The sequence below is a fragment of the Lithobates pipiens genome, unplaced genomic scaffold, assembly GCF_037356315.1.
Source record: "Lithobates pipiens isolate NorthernLeopardFrog02 unplaced genomic scaffold, aLitPip1_a1.2 Scaffold_23, whole genome shotgun sequence".
NCBI lineage: Eukaryota > Metazoa > Chordata > Amphibia > Anura > Ranidae > Lithobates > Lithobates pipiens.
In genome coordinates this window covers 280072348-280091392 of record NW_027507785.1, presented here as the reverse complement: position 1 = coordinate 280091392, position 19045 = coordinate 280072348, and the positions used below count along the sequence as shown (strand labels likewise).

The 19045-nt window shown below is 46.9% G+C and overlaps 2 protein-coding genes across 2 annotated transcripts in view; one reads left to right on the top strand and one right to left on the bottom strand.

The window, feature by feature from the left end:
- The window catches only part of TUT4 (terminal uridylyl transferase 4), a 90200-nt gene extending 81115 nt beyond the window's left edge, over positions 1–9085 (bottom strand). Inside the window, exon 1 of the mRNA XM_077453323.1 lies at positions 8805–9085. The gene's annotated coding sequence lies outside the window, so the exon portion shown is untranslated. The remainder of the gene's footprint in view (positions 1–8804) is intronic.
- Positions 9086–15940: 6855 nt separating this feature from the next.
- NDC1 (NDC1 transmembrane nucleoporin) overlaps positions 15941–19045 on the top strand; it is a 46480-nt gene continuing 43375 nt past the window's right edge. Inside the window, exons 1-2 of the mRNA XM_077453322.1 lie at positions 15941–16096; positions 18570–18690. Of these exons, the coding sequence (XP_077309448.1) occupies positions 16073–16096; positions 18570–18690 (145 nt within the window). The 5' untranslated portion in view covers positions 15941–16072. The remainder of the gene's footprint in view (positions 16097–18569; positions 18691–19045) is intronic.

The following is a 19045-nucleotide window of genomic DNA, read 5'->3' as shown; positions in this document are numbered from 1 at the left end:
CATTCCAGTCCCTCCCTAGCCGCCAGAGGCAGCAGATCGTGCATCGGTGCTCCCAACTGAACGGGAGCCCCCCGGTAAGAGCGGCGGGAGGGGGGACGTCCCTTCCCGCATAACAGCCGAGCGGCTTTTAGCCGCATCGGTTGTTATGGCTGGAAAGCCAATCGCCTGCTCTAAAAATTAGTACCGGGATGATGCCTGCAGTTGCGGGCATCATCCCGGTATAACCCCAGGAAGCCAAGTACGCACATCTGCGTACGCTCGGCGGGAAGGGGATAATACATTTAAAAAAAATAAAAAAAATAATAGGTAATCAGGGTAGACGTAGTCAAAACATAGCCAGAGCTCAGGAATGGATAGTCAGACAAGCCAAAATGTCAGGGATCCAGAGATGAGCGCAGTAGAACATCAAGCAGGATCTAGAGCCAGAAGGAATGTCAGCCAATCAAGTCTTTAAACAGGAACACGGGAGAGCGTCTCTAGAGACGTAACCAAGGCGAAGGCCAAGATCATCTGGGCTGGGCAGCTTAATTAGGCAGGACTAACAAGCAGGATATCATCAACAGGTGAGTCACTGTGGAGAGATAGGAGCTGCCAATTAGCAGACAGCTGAGCGGCCAGCTTTGAGAAGGAAGGGCTGAGCCCAGCCCTGACAGCGTGGCTGAGTCCTGCTGCCTATGTCAATGGACGCAACAGCAGGACTCAGGAGCACGCCTGCACAGGTGCCACTATGGAGAGCGTCTCTCCGTGGGGGCACTCAAAGAAGAAGAGCAGCCAGGTGCATGCCGGAACACCCCAGAAATCGGGGCAGCTCTGTGCAACACACTTGCAGAGAACAGGTAAGTATAACATGTTTTTTTTTTGTAAAATAATAAACGCCTTTACAATCACTTTAAGTTAAAATGTACTAGTATGTATTGCATACTAGTACATTATGACAGACTTGGCTACAAACAGAGCCCTGCAATACTGCACTGTCACGGGTTTGCTTGGTTCCTGTTCACTTCTATCTATGCCCAGTGGTCCAACTAGGGCAGGCCCTTCGAGTCTGGTATGGATTTTGAAGGGAACCCCCACACCAATAAAAAATAAATGAATAAAAGCGAGTGCATTTCCTCCAATCAGCTGTCACACAGTGTATGCTGACCTGGGGGGGGGGATTATTATGGATTTGTTTTTGTTTTTTTCATGAGCAAGGCTTGGCCTTGGAGTCCTGCTAGCAGCATCTTTGGAGCGGTGAAGAAGTGGCGTATACACCGCTCCTGCCCATTGAAATCAATGGGGCGGCTCGGCTATTTGCGGTTGTTTAAACCCTTTCACGGTCGCTAGCGGGGGGGGGGGGGGTAAAACTGACCCGCTAGCGGCCGAATACTGCCGCTAAACTGACAGTAAAGTGGCGCTAAAAATAACACACGGTTTTACCACCGACACCGCTCCTGCCCCAGTGTGAAAGGAACTCTTAAGGCGTCAGCATACCAAGACATTTTGGACAATTTCATGATCCCAGCTTTGTGGGAACAGTTTGAGGATGGCCCTCTTCCTGTTCCAACATGACTGCGCACCAGTCAGTCCTTGTAGACAGCTTTCCCAGAGGAGTTGAAGATGTTATAGCTGCAAAGGGTGAGCCAACTCAATATTGAACCCTACGGACTAAGACTGGGATGTCATTAAAGTTCATGTGCGTGTAAAGGCAGGTGTCCCTATATTTTTGGTAATATAGTGCACTTCCTATTTATTCAATAAATGGAGTTTACTGCACTATATTGGTGTTTTCTTTCTTTGATGGCAGGTTCAATCCGGAATATTGTCCTTTGTTGATATTGAGCAAGGGGAGTTCTGAATGAGAGTTTATTCCCATCTTATAAAGCCTGTTTGCCTTTCTTGGATAAAGTTAGGCATTGTAATCTGGTGAGTGAGGTGCACTCATAGGTGGAGGGACAGCACAATTGGATCAGTTTTCAATCAAGTGGATAGATCATGGTTTCTCAACTAGGGCTCCTACAGAGCTTGCTAGGGGTTCCTTGAGCAAAGAATACATTTCTGACTCTCAGATAAAGTTCCCGCTGACACCAATGATCTTTTTAGCCATCTGTAAGGAGGTAATCCTTTCCAATGTCCACCAGTGTAGGAAGCATTCTTCACACAAATGTATCATGAGTTATACAGTGCCTTGCGAAAGTATTCGGCCCCCTTGAACTTTTCAACCTTTTGCCACATTTCAGGCTTCAAACATAAAGATATACAATTTTTATTTTTTGTGAAGAATCGCCAACAAGTGGGACACAATTGTGAAGTGGAATGAAATCTTTTGGATTTTTAAAACTTTTTTAATAAAAAAAAAATGAAAAGTGGGGCGTGCAAAATTATTCGCCCCCCTTGCGTTAATACTTTGTAGAGCCACCTTTTGCTGCGATTACAGCTGCAAGTCGCTTGGGGTATGTCTCTATCAGTTTTGCACATCGAGAGACTGAAATTCTTGCCCATTCTTCCTTACAAAACAGCTCGAGCTCAGTGGGGTTGGATGGAGAGCGTTTGTGAACAGCAGTTTTCAGCTCTTTCCACAGATTCTCGATTGGATTCAGGTCTGCACTTTGACTTGGCCATTCTAACACCTGGATACGTTTATTTGTGAACCATTCCTTTGTAGATTTTGCTGTATGTTTGGGATCATTGTCTTGTTGGAAGATAAATCTCTGTCCCAGTTTCAGGTCTTTTGCAGACTCCAACAGGTTTTCATCCAGAATGGGCCTGTATTTGGCTGCATCCATCTTCCCCTCAATTTTAACCATCTTCCATGTCCCTGCTGAAGAAAAGCACGCCCAAACCATGATGCTGCCACCACCATGTTTGACAGTGGGGATGGTATGTTGAGGGTGATGAGCTGTGTTGCTTTTATGCCAAACATATAGTTTTGCATTGTGGGCAAAAAGTTGGATTTTGGTTTCATCTGACCAGAGCACCTTCTTCCACATGTTTGGTGTGTCTCCCAGGTGGCTTGTGGCAAACTTTAGGCGAGACTTTTTATGGATATCTTTGAGAAATTATAAAACGAATCAATCAGCGCTGAACACAACAAATACGTGAAAAATTAAACAATTAATTAAAAAACATGCAGCTCGAATACTATAGGTCAAAATACCAAATCCCACATTACAAAGTAAAAAAGTAACAGTACAGCGCATAAATAAATAAATAATCTAAGTGAATGAAAAAGTGACACTCTATTAGTGCATCAAAACACAAAAGTCCATAGATTTAAAGAACAACAAGTAGAGATGTCAGAAAAAAGATCCGCTTGTGCAATGTGCCTTCAAATCGACAAAAACAAGTGATGATGCGATTCCTTCACCAATAAGCAAGATGGACTCTCACCTCAAAATATGGACCCCTGATTTAACAGACAGGTCAGAAAACGCATGTTCCCATCATGGGTAAATCACAGCATTCAGTAGATATAGCGGTAGTGCTCAAAGATTGAATCCTTTTCAGTATCCTCAATTTAATATGATTCCATAAAAAACAAAATCTAGTGCTCTCTGTTTCCACAAATTTATTTAAAACAGAAGTAAAAGAGATACACTCACATTCTGGTGCACTGATCTCCAGTGCTGAGTGCTGGGCATGAAAACAAATGTATCACAGCGTCCATGCATGGATCAGTATAGCAGCTTGCGGATGACGTCACGGCTTAGGTCACGTGGTCCGTACGCGTTGCGTCCCCGGAAGTAGGCGGGACTTCATCAGCGGCGGCCTCCGCTGGTGAAGTCCCGCCTACTTTCGGGTGCACTCAGCACTGGAGATCAGTGCACCAGAATGTGAGTGTATCTCTTTTACTTCTGTTTTAAATAAATTTGTGGAAACAGAGAGCACTAGATTTTGTTTTTTATGTTTTTTATGTAATCATATTAAATTGAGGATACTGAAAAGGATTCAATCTTTGAGCACTACCGCTATATCTACTGAATGCTGTGAGTTACCCATGATGGGAACATGCGTTTTCTGACCTGTCTGTTAAATCAGGGGTCCATATTTTGAGGTGAGAGTCCATCTTGCTTATTGGTGAAGGAATCGCATCATCACTTGTTTTTGTCGATTTGAAGGCACATTGCACAAGCGGATCTTTTTTCTGACATCTCTACTTGTTGTTCTTTAAATCTATGGACTTTTGTGTTTTGATGCACTAATAGAGTGTCACTTTTTCATTCACTTAGATTATTTATTTATGCGCTGTACTGTTACTTTTTTACTTTATTTTATTTTATTTTATCTTTGAGAAATGGCTTTCTTCTTGCCACTCTTCCATAAAAGGCCAGATTTGTGCAGTGTACGACTGATTGTTGTCCTATAGACTGACTCTCCTACCTCAGCTGTAGCTCTCTGCAGTTCATCCAGAGTGATCATGGGCCTCTTGGCTGCATCTCTGATCAGTCTTCTCCTTGTCTGAGCTGAAAGTTTAGAGGGACGGCCAGGTCTTGGTAGATTTTCAGTGGTCTGATACTCCTTCCATTTCAAAATGATAGCTTGCACAGTGATCCTTGGGATGTTTACAGCTTGGGAAATCTTTTTGTATCCAAATCCGGCTTTAAACTTCTCCACAACAGTATTACGGACCTGCCTGGTGTGTTCCTTGGTCTTCATGATGCTCTCTGCGTTTTCAATGGAACCCTGAGATTATCACAGAGCAGGTGCATTTATACGGAGATTTGATTAGAAACAGGTGGATTCTATTTATCACCATCAGTCATTTAGGACCACATTGGATCATTCAGAGATCCTCGCTGAACTTCTGGAGTGAGTTTGCTGCACTGAAAGTAAAGGGGCCGAATAATTTTGCACGTACCACTTTTCAGTTTTTTATTTGCTAAAAAAAGTTTAAAATTATCCAATAGATTTCGTTCCACTTCACAATTGTGTCCCACTTGTTGGTGAGTCTTCACAAAAAATGTTATATCTTTATGTTTGAAGCCTGAAATGTGGCAAAAGGTTGAAAAGTTCAAGGGGGCGGAATACTTTCGTAAGGCACTGTAGATATAGTCATTTTTAGCTGGGGCTTCCCGAGACTGAAAAGTTATATAGAGTAGACGTAGTCAAAACATATCCAGAGCTCAGGAACCGTAACGGATAATCAGACAAGCCAAAATGTCAGGGAGCCAGAGATGAGCGTAGTAGAACAGCAAGCAGGATCTGGAGCCAGAAGGAATGTCAGCCAATCAAGTCTTTAATAGGAACACAGGAGGAGAGCATCTCTAGAGATGTGACCAAGGTGAAGGCAGAGATCTTCTGGACTGGATGGATTAAGTAGGCAGGACATCATCAACAAGCGAGTCACTGTGGAGAGATAGGAGCTGGCAATTATCCGACAGCTGAGCAGCCAGCTCAGAGAAGGAAGGGCTGAGCCCAGCCATGACAGTCATTCTTTACACCAATGTGCATTCCCCATTGTATCTATTTATTTGAAACCATCTTTGGATCCTTCACACACTGGTTAATATTAGGGTAGCTCAGCATTGGGATCTATGAGGTGTTTGTATACCTGGTCGTGCGGTCTCTCTGACTGATTATTCACATGGGGCCCTTTGGTGATGTCAGGGGCCGCACTGTCAAGAAAGTAGACCAGACCTGCATTAACCCCAGCAACAGGTTAAAAGTCCCTCACATATTGTGTTAGTATATGGATTATTAGTCAGCATGATATGGTGGTGTGACATTTGGGACCACCCAAATTATTTTTTTCTATAGATTATTGATGATGAGGACACGATCGGAGGTGACGCTGTTCCACCTCGGTCAGTCTGTCATACATGTCCAGCTCTCTGCAGGGCTCGCTTTGGCTCAGCTGTCCTCAGGATTAGCATTTGGTGACACCAAACAAACAATCAATCAGGTGTCACCAAATGACCTGGAATTTCCATACACACACACACTGTATCCAACCTTACCCAGCTCAACTGCTGTATTCAAGATTCAGAAAATGGAGACCAGTGTTTAGGTTGGGGCCTTCATCTCCCAAACCATAGGTCCACAATGTATAAAGCCGGCCACTCGGTGCACTCTTCATAAATAAATCCTTTTATTGGATACATATAAATTGATACAGCATCAAAAGTGCAAAGTGTTTTGGCTTATACAGCCTTCCTCACAGCACACAAAACATGAAAAAATTCTGACATATATAGTTCCAGCCCACTCAACGGGGGCAGGGTTCCATCGATTAAAAGTAATTAAGAGCAAGAAATTACAATAAACCCTGCAGCATAGACACACAATGTAAACACAGGGTCCCAGCCATGTCCCCCCCATACACAATGTAAACACAAGGTCCCAGCCATGTCCTCTCTCCCCCCCCCCCCCCCCCCCCGATACACAATGTAAACACAGGACTCCATCCATGACAGCAGAACCCCTCCCCTCCCCAATACGCAATGCAAACATGTGACAAAGCCATGCAAACACCCCCCCCCCCCCCAAAAAAAGAAAGAAGTATGAATACACCACGGGATCCCAGCCATATCAGCAGCCCCCTGGAGTATAAGCACCCCAATAAACACAAGACCCCAGCCATGTATCCCCCCTATCCCATACACAGTGTAAAACACAAGACCCCAGCCATGCATTCCCCCCCCCCCCCATACACAGTGTAAACACAGGACCCCAACCATGTTACCCCCCCCCCCCCCCATACACAATGTAAACACAGGACCCCAACAATGTTACCCCCCCCATACACAATGTAAACACAGGACCCCAACCATGTTACCCCCCCCCCCATACACAATGTAAACACAGGACCCCAACCATGTTACCCCCCCCATACACAATGTAAACACAGGACCCCAACCATGTTACCCCCCCCCCATACACAATGTAAACACAGGACCCCAACCATGTTACCCCCCCCCCATACACAATGTAAACACAGGACTCCAACCATGTTACCCCCCCCCATACACAATGTAAACACAGGACCCCAACCATGTTACCCCCCCCCCCATACACAATGTAAACACAGGACCCCAACCATGTTACCCCCCCCCCATACACAATGTAAACACAGGACCCCAACCATGTTACCCCCCCCCATACACAATGTAAACACAGGACCCCAACCATGTTACCCCCCCCCATACACAATGTAAACACAGGACCCCAACCATGTTACCCCCCCCCCCCATACACAATGTAAACACAGGACCCCAACCATGTTACCCCCCCCCATACACAATGTAAACACAGGACCCCAACCATGTTACCCCCCCCATACACAATGTAAACACAGGACCCCAACCATGTTACCCCCCCCCATACACAATGTAAACACAGGACCCCAACCATGTTACCCCCCCCCCATACACAATGTTAACACAGGACCCCAACCATGTTACCCCCCCCCCATACACAATGTAAACACAGGACCCCAACCATGTTACCCCCCCCCCCATACACAATGTTAACACAGGACCCCAACCATGTTACCCCCCCCCCCATACACAATGTAAACACAGGACCCCAACCATGTTACCCCCCCATTACACAATGTAAACACAGGACCCCAACCATGTTACCCCCCCCCCCCATACACAATGTAAACACAGGACCCCAGCCATGTTACCCCCCCCCCCCCATACACAATGTAAACACAGGACCCCAACCATGTTACCCCCCCCCCATACACAATGTAAACACAGGACCCCAACCATGTTACCCCCCCCATACACAATGTAAACACAGGACCCCAACCATGTTACCCCCCCCCATACACAATGTAAACACAGGACCCCAACCATGTTACCCCCCCCCCCATACACAATGTAAACACAGGACCCCAACCATGTTACCCCCCCCCATACACAATGTAAACACAGGACCCCAACCATATTACCCCCCCCCATACACAATGTAAACACAGGACCCCAACCATGTTACCCCCCCCCCCCCCCATACACAATGTAAACACAGGACCCCAACCATATTACCCCCCCCCCATACACAATGTAAACACAGGACCCCAACCATGTTACCCCCCCCCCCCCATACACAATGTAAACACAGGACCCCAACCATGTTACCCCCCCCCCCCATACACAATGTAAACACAGGACCCCAACCATGTTACCCCCCCCCCCCATACACAATGTAAACACAGGACCCCAACCATGTTACCCCCCCCCCCATACACAATGTAAACACAGGACCCCAACCATGTTACCCCCCCCCCCATACACAATGTAAACACAGGACCCCAACCATGTTACCCCCCCCCCCATACACAATGTAAACACAGGACCCCAACCATGTTACCCCCCCATACACAATGTAAACACAGGACCCCAACCATGTTACCCCCCCCCCCCATACACAATGTAAACACAGGACTCCAACCATGTTACCCCCCCATACACAATGTAAACACAGGACCCCAACCATGTTACCCCCCTCCCATACATAATGTAAACACAGGACCCCAACCATGTTACCCCCCCCCCATACACAATGTAAACACAGGACCCCAACCATGTTACTCCCCCATACACAATGTAAACACAGGACCCCAACCATGTCACCACCCCCCCTTGCAGAGTATGCTCAGCACCATACACAGAATGTAAACACAGGACACATCTATGTCATCTCCCCCCTGCAGAGAGTGAGCACAGACCCGCTGTGGCAGTACCAGTCTGAGGCTCCCGGGGCATGCTGGGACTTGTAGTCCCTCAGCTGTACACAGAAGGGCTCCCCAAGCACAGTAAGACACACCTCCAAGGCCCCGCCTCCTCTGCCCTCCCCCGATCGCCGGGGGTCACACTTACCAGAGGCCCCGGCTCTGCAGGCCCCGTCTAGAGCGCAAAGGACGCTACGACTCCGACGGCCGCCGCTCTAGGTGGACGCCATGTTCGGCTGCTCCAGCTGTGCAGGCCCCGTATAGACCCTTCACACCGCCGCCATGTCCAGCGCGCAGTGCATTGTGGGCCGGGGGAGGGACCAGGACTGTCACTGACAACACAGGAGGTGGGGGGTGACAGGGACTGAGGGGGTAAAGGGGGGCAGGGCTGTACACATGGGCCCCTGCTCAGGTAACAACCCCCTGGAGCTGGCCAGATGAGCCATACAAATGTCTGAACCACACCCCTCTGTCACTGGAGGGAATACGCCCCAATAAGAACCTTCAACTGGAGCCCCGCCCCCAGACATTGCCTCTCCACTGTATGCAAATCATGACTTTTAGCAAAGTCAGCTGTGAGCACATTGCCGGCCCTGCTGTACAGTTACAGCGCTGGGGGCGTCCTAGGGTCTTGGAAGTATCCTGGGTGATGGGGGTTCTGCAGTGCCCTGCAGGGTAGTCCCCAGTTTTCCTCTGTTTGCTTCCATATAATGCCCATATTAGGTCTTAACCGCTTCAATACCGGGCACTTTCACCCCCTTCCTGCCCAGGCCAATTTTCAGCTTTTAGCGTTCTAATGCCTCGTACACACAGTCAGATTTTCGGACGGAAAATGTTTGATGGGAGCTTTTTGTCGGAAATTCCGACCGTGTGTAGGCTCCATCGGAATTTCCGTCACACAAAATTTGAGATCTGGATCTCAAATTTTCCTACAACAAAATTCGTTGTCGGAAATTCCGAGCGTGTGCATACAATTCCCACACACAAAGTTCCACGCATGCTCGGAATCAAGCAGAAGAGCCGCACTGGCTATTGAACTCGGCTCGTCGTATATGTTGTACATCACCACGGATTTTGTTGTCGGAATGTCCGATCATGTGCATTAGACTTTGAATGACAACTGCATAGTCATGCAACACTGTATCCATATGACATTTTCATCATTTTCTTCCCACAAATAGAGCTTTCTCGTGGTGGTATTTAATTACCGCTGTTTTTTATTTTTTGCTATAAAAAAAAAATAGAAAAAAAAAAGGAAAACATTTTTCTTCGGTTTTCTTAGTTTCTATAAGTACATTTTCTAATTAAAGCAAATTTCCACCGAAAAGTGGAACTTCCGCTTACCTGTCTCCTCCCCCCTTCCTGTGCCACATTTGGCACCTTACGGGGTGATGGGTATGTCAGAAGTTTAATCCCTGCCTCCTTCCCCTGCTGGGCCAGTAAGAGAGCCCCGCACAGTAGGGACCTGGCTGTGAAGCCACAAGGCTTCACCGCTTGGTTCCTTTACTGGCAATGGTGGTGGCGGCATCCGACAGCCAATAAAAACATTTTATTGGCTGTAATGCCGACATCGCTGGTCTCCAGGACAGGTAATGCCGTGTACACACGATCGGACTATCCGACGGACTTGGTCCGACGGACTAAAATCCGCCCGTGTGGGCTCCGGCGGACTTTTTGTTCCCAAAAGTCCGGCTGACTTAGAAAGAAGTTTTGACTCAAAATTGTCTGCCAGACTCGGCTGTCAATCCGCCCGTCTGTGTGCTAGCCCGCCGGACTTTTGAAATGAACGGACTTGCCCACACTCGGAGAAAAGTCCGTTCAGTTTGAACGCGGCTCCAAGTAGATGGGACTAGTGCAGGAAGTGAATGTCGCCGCTTCCATCTGCGAGATTGACACCTCGCTGACCCCGTCACCTGGTATGGACTTAAAGGGGAAGCCCTACGCCGAAAAAACGGTGTGGGGGTACCCCCAAAGTCCATAGCAGACCCTTATCCGAACACGTAGCCTGGGCGGTCAGGAAAGGGGGTGGGGACGAGCGAGCGCCCCCCCCTCCTGAGCCGTACCAGGCCACGTGCCCTCAACATGGGGGGGTGCTTTGCGGCCCCCCCACCCCAAAGCACCTTGTCCCCATGTTGATGAGGACAAGGGCCTCTTCCCGAAAACCCTGGTCGTTGGTTGTCAGGGTCTGCGGGCGGGGGGGCTTATCGGAATCCGGGAGCCCTCTTTAATAATCAGGCCTCCAGATACCGGCCCCCCACCCTATGTGAATGAGTATGGGGTACGATGTACCCCCTACCCATTCACCTGGTGAAAAAAGTGTAAATAAAAAACACAACATAAGTTTTTAAAATAATTTATCAGACAGCTCCGGTGGTCTTCCGTCTTGGGGGGGTCTTCTCGCCGGACTCCTCCGCTATCTTCTGCTCTTTTACTAGCGGAGGAGCCCGGCTTTCTTCTTCGTCGCCGCCGCCATCCGAGGGTCTTCTTCCGACTTCGGGGTCTTGTCCACCGCTCTTCGGGGGTCTTGTCCCCCTCTTCGGTTCTTCTGCCTCTGCTATCTTCTTATAGCTCTTTTACTAGCGTTGGCCCGGTCTTCTGTCGCCTCCGCCTTCTTCTCTTCTCTTCTTCCTTGCAATGCTGATCAATTGGCACTGAGGGACCCAAAGTGTGCCAAAAAAATATCCCCCCACAACATTACACCACTACCACCAGCCTGAACCATTGATACAAGGCAGGATAGATCCATGCTTTCATGTTTACACTAAATTCTGAGCCCACCATCTGAATTTCGCAGCTCAAATTGAGACTCATCAGACCAGGCAACATTTTTCTAACCTTCCATTGTCCAATTTTGGTGAGCCTGTGCAAATTGTAGCCTCAGTTTCCTGTTTTTAGCTGACAATAGTAGCACCCGGAGTGATCTTCTGCAGCTGTAGCCCATCTGCTTCAAGACTCGATATGTTGTGTTTTCAGAGATGGTATGCTGCATACCTTGGTTGTAATAAGTGGTTACTTGAGTTACTGTTGCCTTTCTATCATCTTGATTCAGTCTGCCCATTCTCCTCTGACATCAACAAGACATTTAGGTCCACACAACTGCCGCTCACTGGATATTTTCTCTTTTTCAGACCATCTCTGTAAATCCTATAGATGATTGTGTGTGAAAATCCCAGTAGATCAGCAGTTTTTGAAATACTCAGACCAGCCTGTCTGGCACCAACAACCATGCCACGTTCAAAGTCACTTATATCCCCTTTGTTCCCTATTCTGATGCTCAATCTGAAATTTTAACCAGTCATCTTCACCAAATCTAGATGCCTAAATGCATTAAGTTGCTGCCATGCGATTGGCTGATTAGAAATTTGTGTTACCAAGCAATTAAACAGGTGTACCTAATAAAGTGGCCGGTGAGTGTATATTGTAAAGTGATGCGTAAATTGACGTCACTGTATAAGTACCTGTAATAAATAATAAACTAATATCCCCCCACCGGTGGTCCTGGCTCCTCCCCTCTGCTGAGTGCCCCCATAACAAACCTCTTGCTATGGGGACACTCAAACAGACTCGCTCCCAAAGCACACTTCTCTGAATGGACAGTATCCATTCACACACAAAGCGTGGCTTGACCCCCCCCCCCCCCCCCAACTACTCTTTTTAATTTGCTCACTGGCTGTGATTGACAGCAGCAGGGGCCTCTTGTGGCTGTATTGATATTGTTTTCACCTCTGCTGGCTGCTGTGGTTTCTCCCACCAATTGGGAGGAACCACAGCACCCACCAGGAAACACACCCTAAAGTGTAGGATACTAGCAGCACTCAGAACTCTTCAAACAATCGAATCACAGCCTGCTAGAAAGGACAGCATTAAATATCTTCTTTTACAGGGTGCTTGTGATTTATGCACTGTACTGCACCAATAGGGTTATTAAAACAGATGGTAAATGCAGAAAATACAAATACCATTTATTTTCTGTGCAGTTTTATGAAAATTTTTGCAATACGAAATCTGAGTTGTGAATGTTTAACGCTTATTTTACATAACCCACATAAAGAACATACATGAAGAAATATGCAATGTGGATCGTTAGGCTGGATTCACCCTGTTCTCTATGCATTCAGCCTGTATAGTAACCCACATATATGAAGGTAAATGGGCCCATAGTTGTTTCCCTTTGTCTTTCACACAGTATTGCAGTGCATAGATGTCCCATGGTGAAGAATAGGCTTTCTACATGAAATGTATTTATTTTCTGCATCAATATGGACAAGTGGGAATAGGGCCATAAGCTATGTTCATGCTTATGTGTCACTTTCCCCAGCCATTATGGCCGGGCAGAGGCTAATGCAACACGATCTGCACTCCATTAGCTTCACTGGGGGACAGAGGAGACATAGAGGCTGTTAGACCCCTGATGTTTCACTAAAGAGAACCTGTCACCAAAAAAAACATCACATAGGGAACTTCTTGTCCCCTATGTGCTAAATTATTAAAAATATTTTTTTTAAAAGTAAACAAAAATGAAAGTTCCATCCAATCACTTAAAACCCCAATAAATGTTGAGCCCCCCCCCCCCTCCCACGTACAAACGTAAATACAAACATTGGGGGCACCTACACATGAAAATGTTGGTTGCACTACACATACAGTATCTCCACCCACTGGGAGAGCAATAATTCTAGGCTCATTTTTCATTGTTAAAGTGGAGCTCCAGACCCCCACCAAAAGATTAAACGTCAGTAGCTACAAATACTGTAGCTGTTGACTTTTAGGCTGGGTTTACACTGAAGCGATGCGGGAACGCCGCAAATCCGCATCGTTTTCCCGCATCGCATGCCTCCCGCCGGCAGTTCACACTGCCCTATGCGAACTGCTGGGAGTGTCAGTGAAATGTTAATGACACCCCCAGATCAGTTCGCATATCGCAGTGCGATCTGCAAACTCGGACAGGAATCGGATCGCATGGTGTGAACACCCATGCGATCCGATTCGGCTGCGGACCAAAAAAGGGTCCCGTGCGAGTTTGCCGCAGCGGTGTGAACCCAGCCTGAATGTTAGAACACTTACCTGTCCAGGGATCCCACGATGTTGGCGCCCCAGCTGATTTTTCAATCGGTTCTCAGGTGCTGCCACTGCCATTTCCTGTAAGGGGAACACTGCTGAGGTGAGGTCACCCGGTAGTGGGGACGGGCACATGTAAAAAAAACAGTTACCCGCTCCCCCACGACAGGTGCCAAATGTGGCAGCAGAAGGGGGGAGGAAAAGCAAACAAGCAGAGTTTCGCCTTTAGGGTGGAGCTCCGCTTTAACTCTAAACTGATGATGTGTAGGGACATTTAAAGTGTTTGTAAACCGCTGCAGAAAAAAAAAAAAAACTTTCCCCTGTAAGGCAATGGCATACTAGCACATTATGAAATACTTACTTTAGAATATAGCCCTCCAGCGGCGCGCTGTCACTGCTGACAGGGCTTCCATCCCCCCCCCTTCCAGGTTCACAGACTCCGGTTGTGTGAGTGGCCAGAGCTATGATGGCGTCACTCCCACGCCCCATGCTGGACCTTCAGAGCACATTGCACTGGTGATGTCACCGGCTGCATCCAGCGTGAATATCTCCTACACTGCGCACATTTAGGAGATATTCATTTGAACATTTTATTATAGGATTACCTGTAGGTAAAAATCACAAAGCGGACTTTACTACCACTTAGCATTGCCTATGGAAAATATAGAGTAGTGAGGTTTGTTGCCACTTCACGGTTGCATGCAATTTTTAAGCCATGACTTGTTGGATATCTATTTACTCAACGCAACCTCATCTTTTATATTTGAGCAAAAAAAAAAAAAAAAATAGGTAATACATTATGTTTATGTGGCCTAAAATTTAGATTTTTCTGTTGCTTTAATATTGTGTGACATGTAAAAAATGACTACTACCACTATTTTATTCTCTAGAGTCTGCTTTCAGAAAATATATATAACGATGGGGGGGGGGGGGTAATGTAATCTGCAGGTCAAAAATAATTAATAATAATAAACCGGTTTTGGCAGTGAAATAGTTAAAATCGCACAGGTGAGAATGGGTCCCTTAGAAAAGATATATGTGTATATATATATATATATATATATATATATATATATATAAAAACATGTAATAGTAATCTTCTTGTCATGCATTATTGTACAGATCAGCCAACGTGCATACAATGGTATCAGCATACCTCCCAACATTTTGAGATGGGAATGAGGGTCGCCTATCAGCAAAAGTATGCAAGCATAGGACACACCCCTTGCCACGCCCCCATAAAGGAGAATTATACAAAAAAACAAGATTGCTTGAACACACAAGTGCTTTTTTTTTTTTTTTTACTATTCCTTTTATATTGGCTTTTGGAATTTACAAATGCAGCAATTTATAAATCAGATGAAAGGTTTGAGAGGGATTTCACTGGGAAAAAAAATATTAAAAGCAGCAGCTATAAATACTACAGCTGCTGACTTTTAATAAAAGTCAGCAGCTGTAATAATAAATGGACACTCACCTATCCCAGGATCCAGCAATGTCAGCAGCCAAAGCCGATCGATCGCTCGGCTCTAGGCTGCTGCCGCCGCCATTCTAGGTGAGGGAATCAGGAAGTGAAGCATTGCGGCTTCACTTCCCGGTTCCCTACTGCAGCGCAATAGGAATGATTCACGCTGTCTCTGGGACCCGTGTGTGTCCCAGCAGACAGCGCGGTGGGACAGGAAGAGGCATAGACTCCCGTGGGAGTCTATGCCCGGAAGTGGGTGTAAATACCTGTCTTAGACAGGTATCTGCACCCCCCTTCCCCCTGAAAGGTGCCAACTGTGACACCGGAGGGAGGGGGGGGGGGGTTCCGATGAGTGGAAGTTCCACTTAAGGGTGGAACCCCGCTTTTAGCACTGGGAAACACCTTTGAAAGATAAGTGCATTTTGTATACATCTATAATATAGATCAGACCAAAATGAGGAGGAATGAGGGACAGAGGCTCCAAATCAGGGACAGTTGTGAGCTATGCAATGATCAGTGTGAGCTATGCAATGATCAGTGTGATTATCAAAGATCTGAAGCACACAATACACACATGGCACCCTGGAGGTCACACTGCATCCGGAACCAGCTTTGCATTTAGGCATTTTTTTTTTGCTGGTGAGGATTCAGGAACTGTAAGTCTCTTCTAGCTCAACTCCCCCCTGCCTGCGTCTCCGCCTCTAAAGTTCCAGATATCAAACTACAACAACCCAATCAAGCAGCAAATAGGGACGCATGAAATTGTACAGGCACTGCGACGGACAGCTCGCTGCTGGCCTGTGTTCCAGACAGGCAGCGCAGCGGGCAGCCCCGGAAGGGTCCTTGTCCTGCCATGCCGCGCTGAGTGTTTGAATGGTGGAAGCGGCAGCGTCATGACAGAGATTGCAGAGAGACAGGTGAGAGCCGGGCCCGGGGACCCCCCTCATATCTGGGGGAGGGCTGCAACGTATCACCCTGCAGCTCCTGCCATAGCAAGGCTGGGACTTGTAGTTCTATGGCAGGGGAGACAGACTTAGAAGCTTCCTCTGACCCTGTGGTCGGCCCAGGCTCTGCTCTATGGAGGATTTATAGAGACCTTGTCACTGGACTGTTCACTTCAACAGCAATCTTCCCATAAGGCACTCTATAGTGAGAGCAGGCGACCTTAGCACTTCAACTGGTGTGGAACTACAAGTCCCAAGACTCTTATAGCAACATACAGTCAGGGGCATGATGGGGGTTGTAGTCCAACCACAGCTGGAGTGCCTACTTCTGCCCTGCAGCATTGGTGCCCAACCTCCTGTGGTCCTTTGACACAGAATTGTGTGGTCCCAAGTTTGGTGGGTTACTAAATTTGGAGGGACTGTCCCCGATTTGAAGCAATGTCCTCGTTTGTCCCTCGTTTTGGTCTGATCTATAAAAATGTGTATAAATTGCAATTTTTCTCTATCAAAAAGTGTTTTCCAGCATTAAACCTTTCATCTGATTTCTTAATGGCTGCTTTTGTAAATTCCAAAAGCCAATATAAAGGAATAGTAGTGATTTAAAAAAAAAAAGCTCCCTCCCCCTCCCCCTCCCCCTCTCCCTCTCCCTCTCCCTCCCTCTCTCTCTCCCTCAATAAATTTACAGATTGCTGTACTAACCCATCCCGATGTTAGTGTGACGATCCCCCGAGCTGAACTGACCTTTTTTGTCCTCCATGTACCCAGCTTAACGGCTTCTGGACCGCCCCACGTACGTATACTGCGTGAGGGCGGCCTTTAAGCGCAAAATCGCATACCTGTACGTGATTTCCTCTTCTGGAGTGCGTGCTCCTGCCAGCAACCTGCTCCCGCAATGATTGGACACAGCAGGAGCCAATCGTTCTCGAGGCAGACAGAATGGAGGTCTACCTATGTAAATAAGGCAGATCACTGTCCTGTGACAGAAGTGTATACTTTCGCTTTAAAATGTATTAAGCCAAAAATACAAGATCTTTAAAATATATATATATATATATAAAATTTTGCATTTCAGCAGTTTGGGGCTAATCTGGTAGGTACACATCTTAGGCCCCTTTCACACCCGCCCCGTGATGATCCGCTCGCTCAGCGGGGATCGCTCCTTTGTCCCCGCTGAGCCGGCGGCGGACAGGGCGGTCTCCGCACACTGTGCAGGGACCGCCCTGTCAGCTCTCCGCTCTGCTCTATGGGGATCAGATGAGCACGGCCCGTCTGTCCGTGTTCATCCGCTCTGCAGACGGATAGAAAAATAGGATTTTCCTCCGTCTGCAGAATCTGACAGTAGCGGAGGCAGACAATAGCGCGTGTCTGCGGATGTTCATCCGCAGACACCCACTATCCCATAGGGATGCATGTATGTCCGTATTTCATCCGCAAACAGATGGATGAAATATGGACATACTGTCTGCATGTGTGAAAGGGGCCTAAATCATTTCACAAAACATTTATATGCAATCTGGAACCAATTAAATCATTGTCTCACAATTAAAGCGGTGCTCCACCCAAAAAGGATGTTCTGATTTAAGACCTCTTCCGCTGCGCCTGGTGAAGAAATGGGGAGGGGCAGCAGGTACCTGATTATGACAGGTATCTGCTTCCGCTCCAATCGCCTAGGCAATCAGTAACGGAAGTTCTCTTCCCAGAGTTTTTGGGACACATGACAGGTCCAGGAAGACTACAGGAGCATTTACAATGTGTGTCTCGTGCCTATGGAGCCACTGGTTGTCACAGCTGGGTGCCCACAGTTAACAGGCCAGGGATAGATGACAATGACTGAGGTGAGCACACTGCTGGATTGTGGGTCAGCAGCTACAGTTATTTAGCTTTTGACTTTCAATTTTTACACGGGAGATGCAATTAGAACGCATCCTATGTTTAGATAGCAGAGAGTTCATCAACAAAATAAGCTCACTCCCTGACATCATTTAGAGGGCGCCCCCGTAATTACCTAGTATTAAAAATACAGTGTGTGTGCGAGATGAGAGATATATAATCACACACAATGCTGGGTTTAAGCCTAGTCTCAAATATCCACCAGCTCAGTGTGTAAAATTTTATATACACTTTTTTTTTTTTTTTTTTTTTTTTTTTTTTTTTTTGTAGTCCACGCTTTATAGTGAACCCTTGCCAAAACAAGAAGTGTACATTGATACCTTTCTTCCCGATCACACATACTCTCCTTCTCTTCCTTGCCAACTCTATCACCCTCCACAGATGAGAAGGGACCCCTGTACAAAATTCACATTGATCCAGGTTCATTTTTGCTCCCTGCCTTTAATTAAACACACCTCCATACTGTTGGTGATGGAAGTAGGCGTACATGTCATGTAACTAATCCATTTGTGACAGTGTGGGTTACTGTAAATCATAATCTTGTTTTTTGTTGTAGGTGTTAAAATGGAGAGTGGCAACCAGTTTTGCCTGGTCAGTCATATTACTACCTCTGAGCTGTGTAACCTTCATAGCTCTCAGCAGGCTCAACATCTTTCACCCTATACAATGGCTCACAGGTAAGTGTCCTGGGGGTAGATTGTTGCTCACTATTGTGTAGGGAAACGCAGAAGTGCTGGGATGTCCTTTCCCCCATCTTCTCGGGGAGGCATTGTGTAGCTGGGTTTTCAGGTCAAGTGACGAGAGCGCCCCAAAATTGAAATCGGTGCAGTAAACTTTTTAGTAGTAAAAAAGCACAGAGGTTGACAATGCATTTTGGGGTCTTGGTGGTCCCTCCATTAGGGTTTATGGTAATGGAAGTTCTTTCAGAAATATTGTACCACGGTTGGTTTCTTTAGGGGATTTGCTAAGTGTTTATGTATGTTCTTGCTTGGGTAGCTGGTAGAGCTGCCCCCCGCGATCTTGACACAGCAT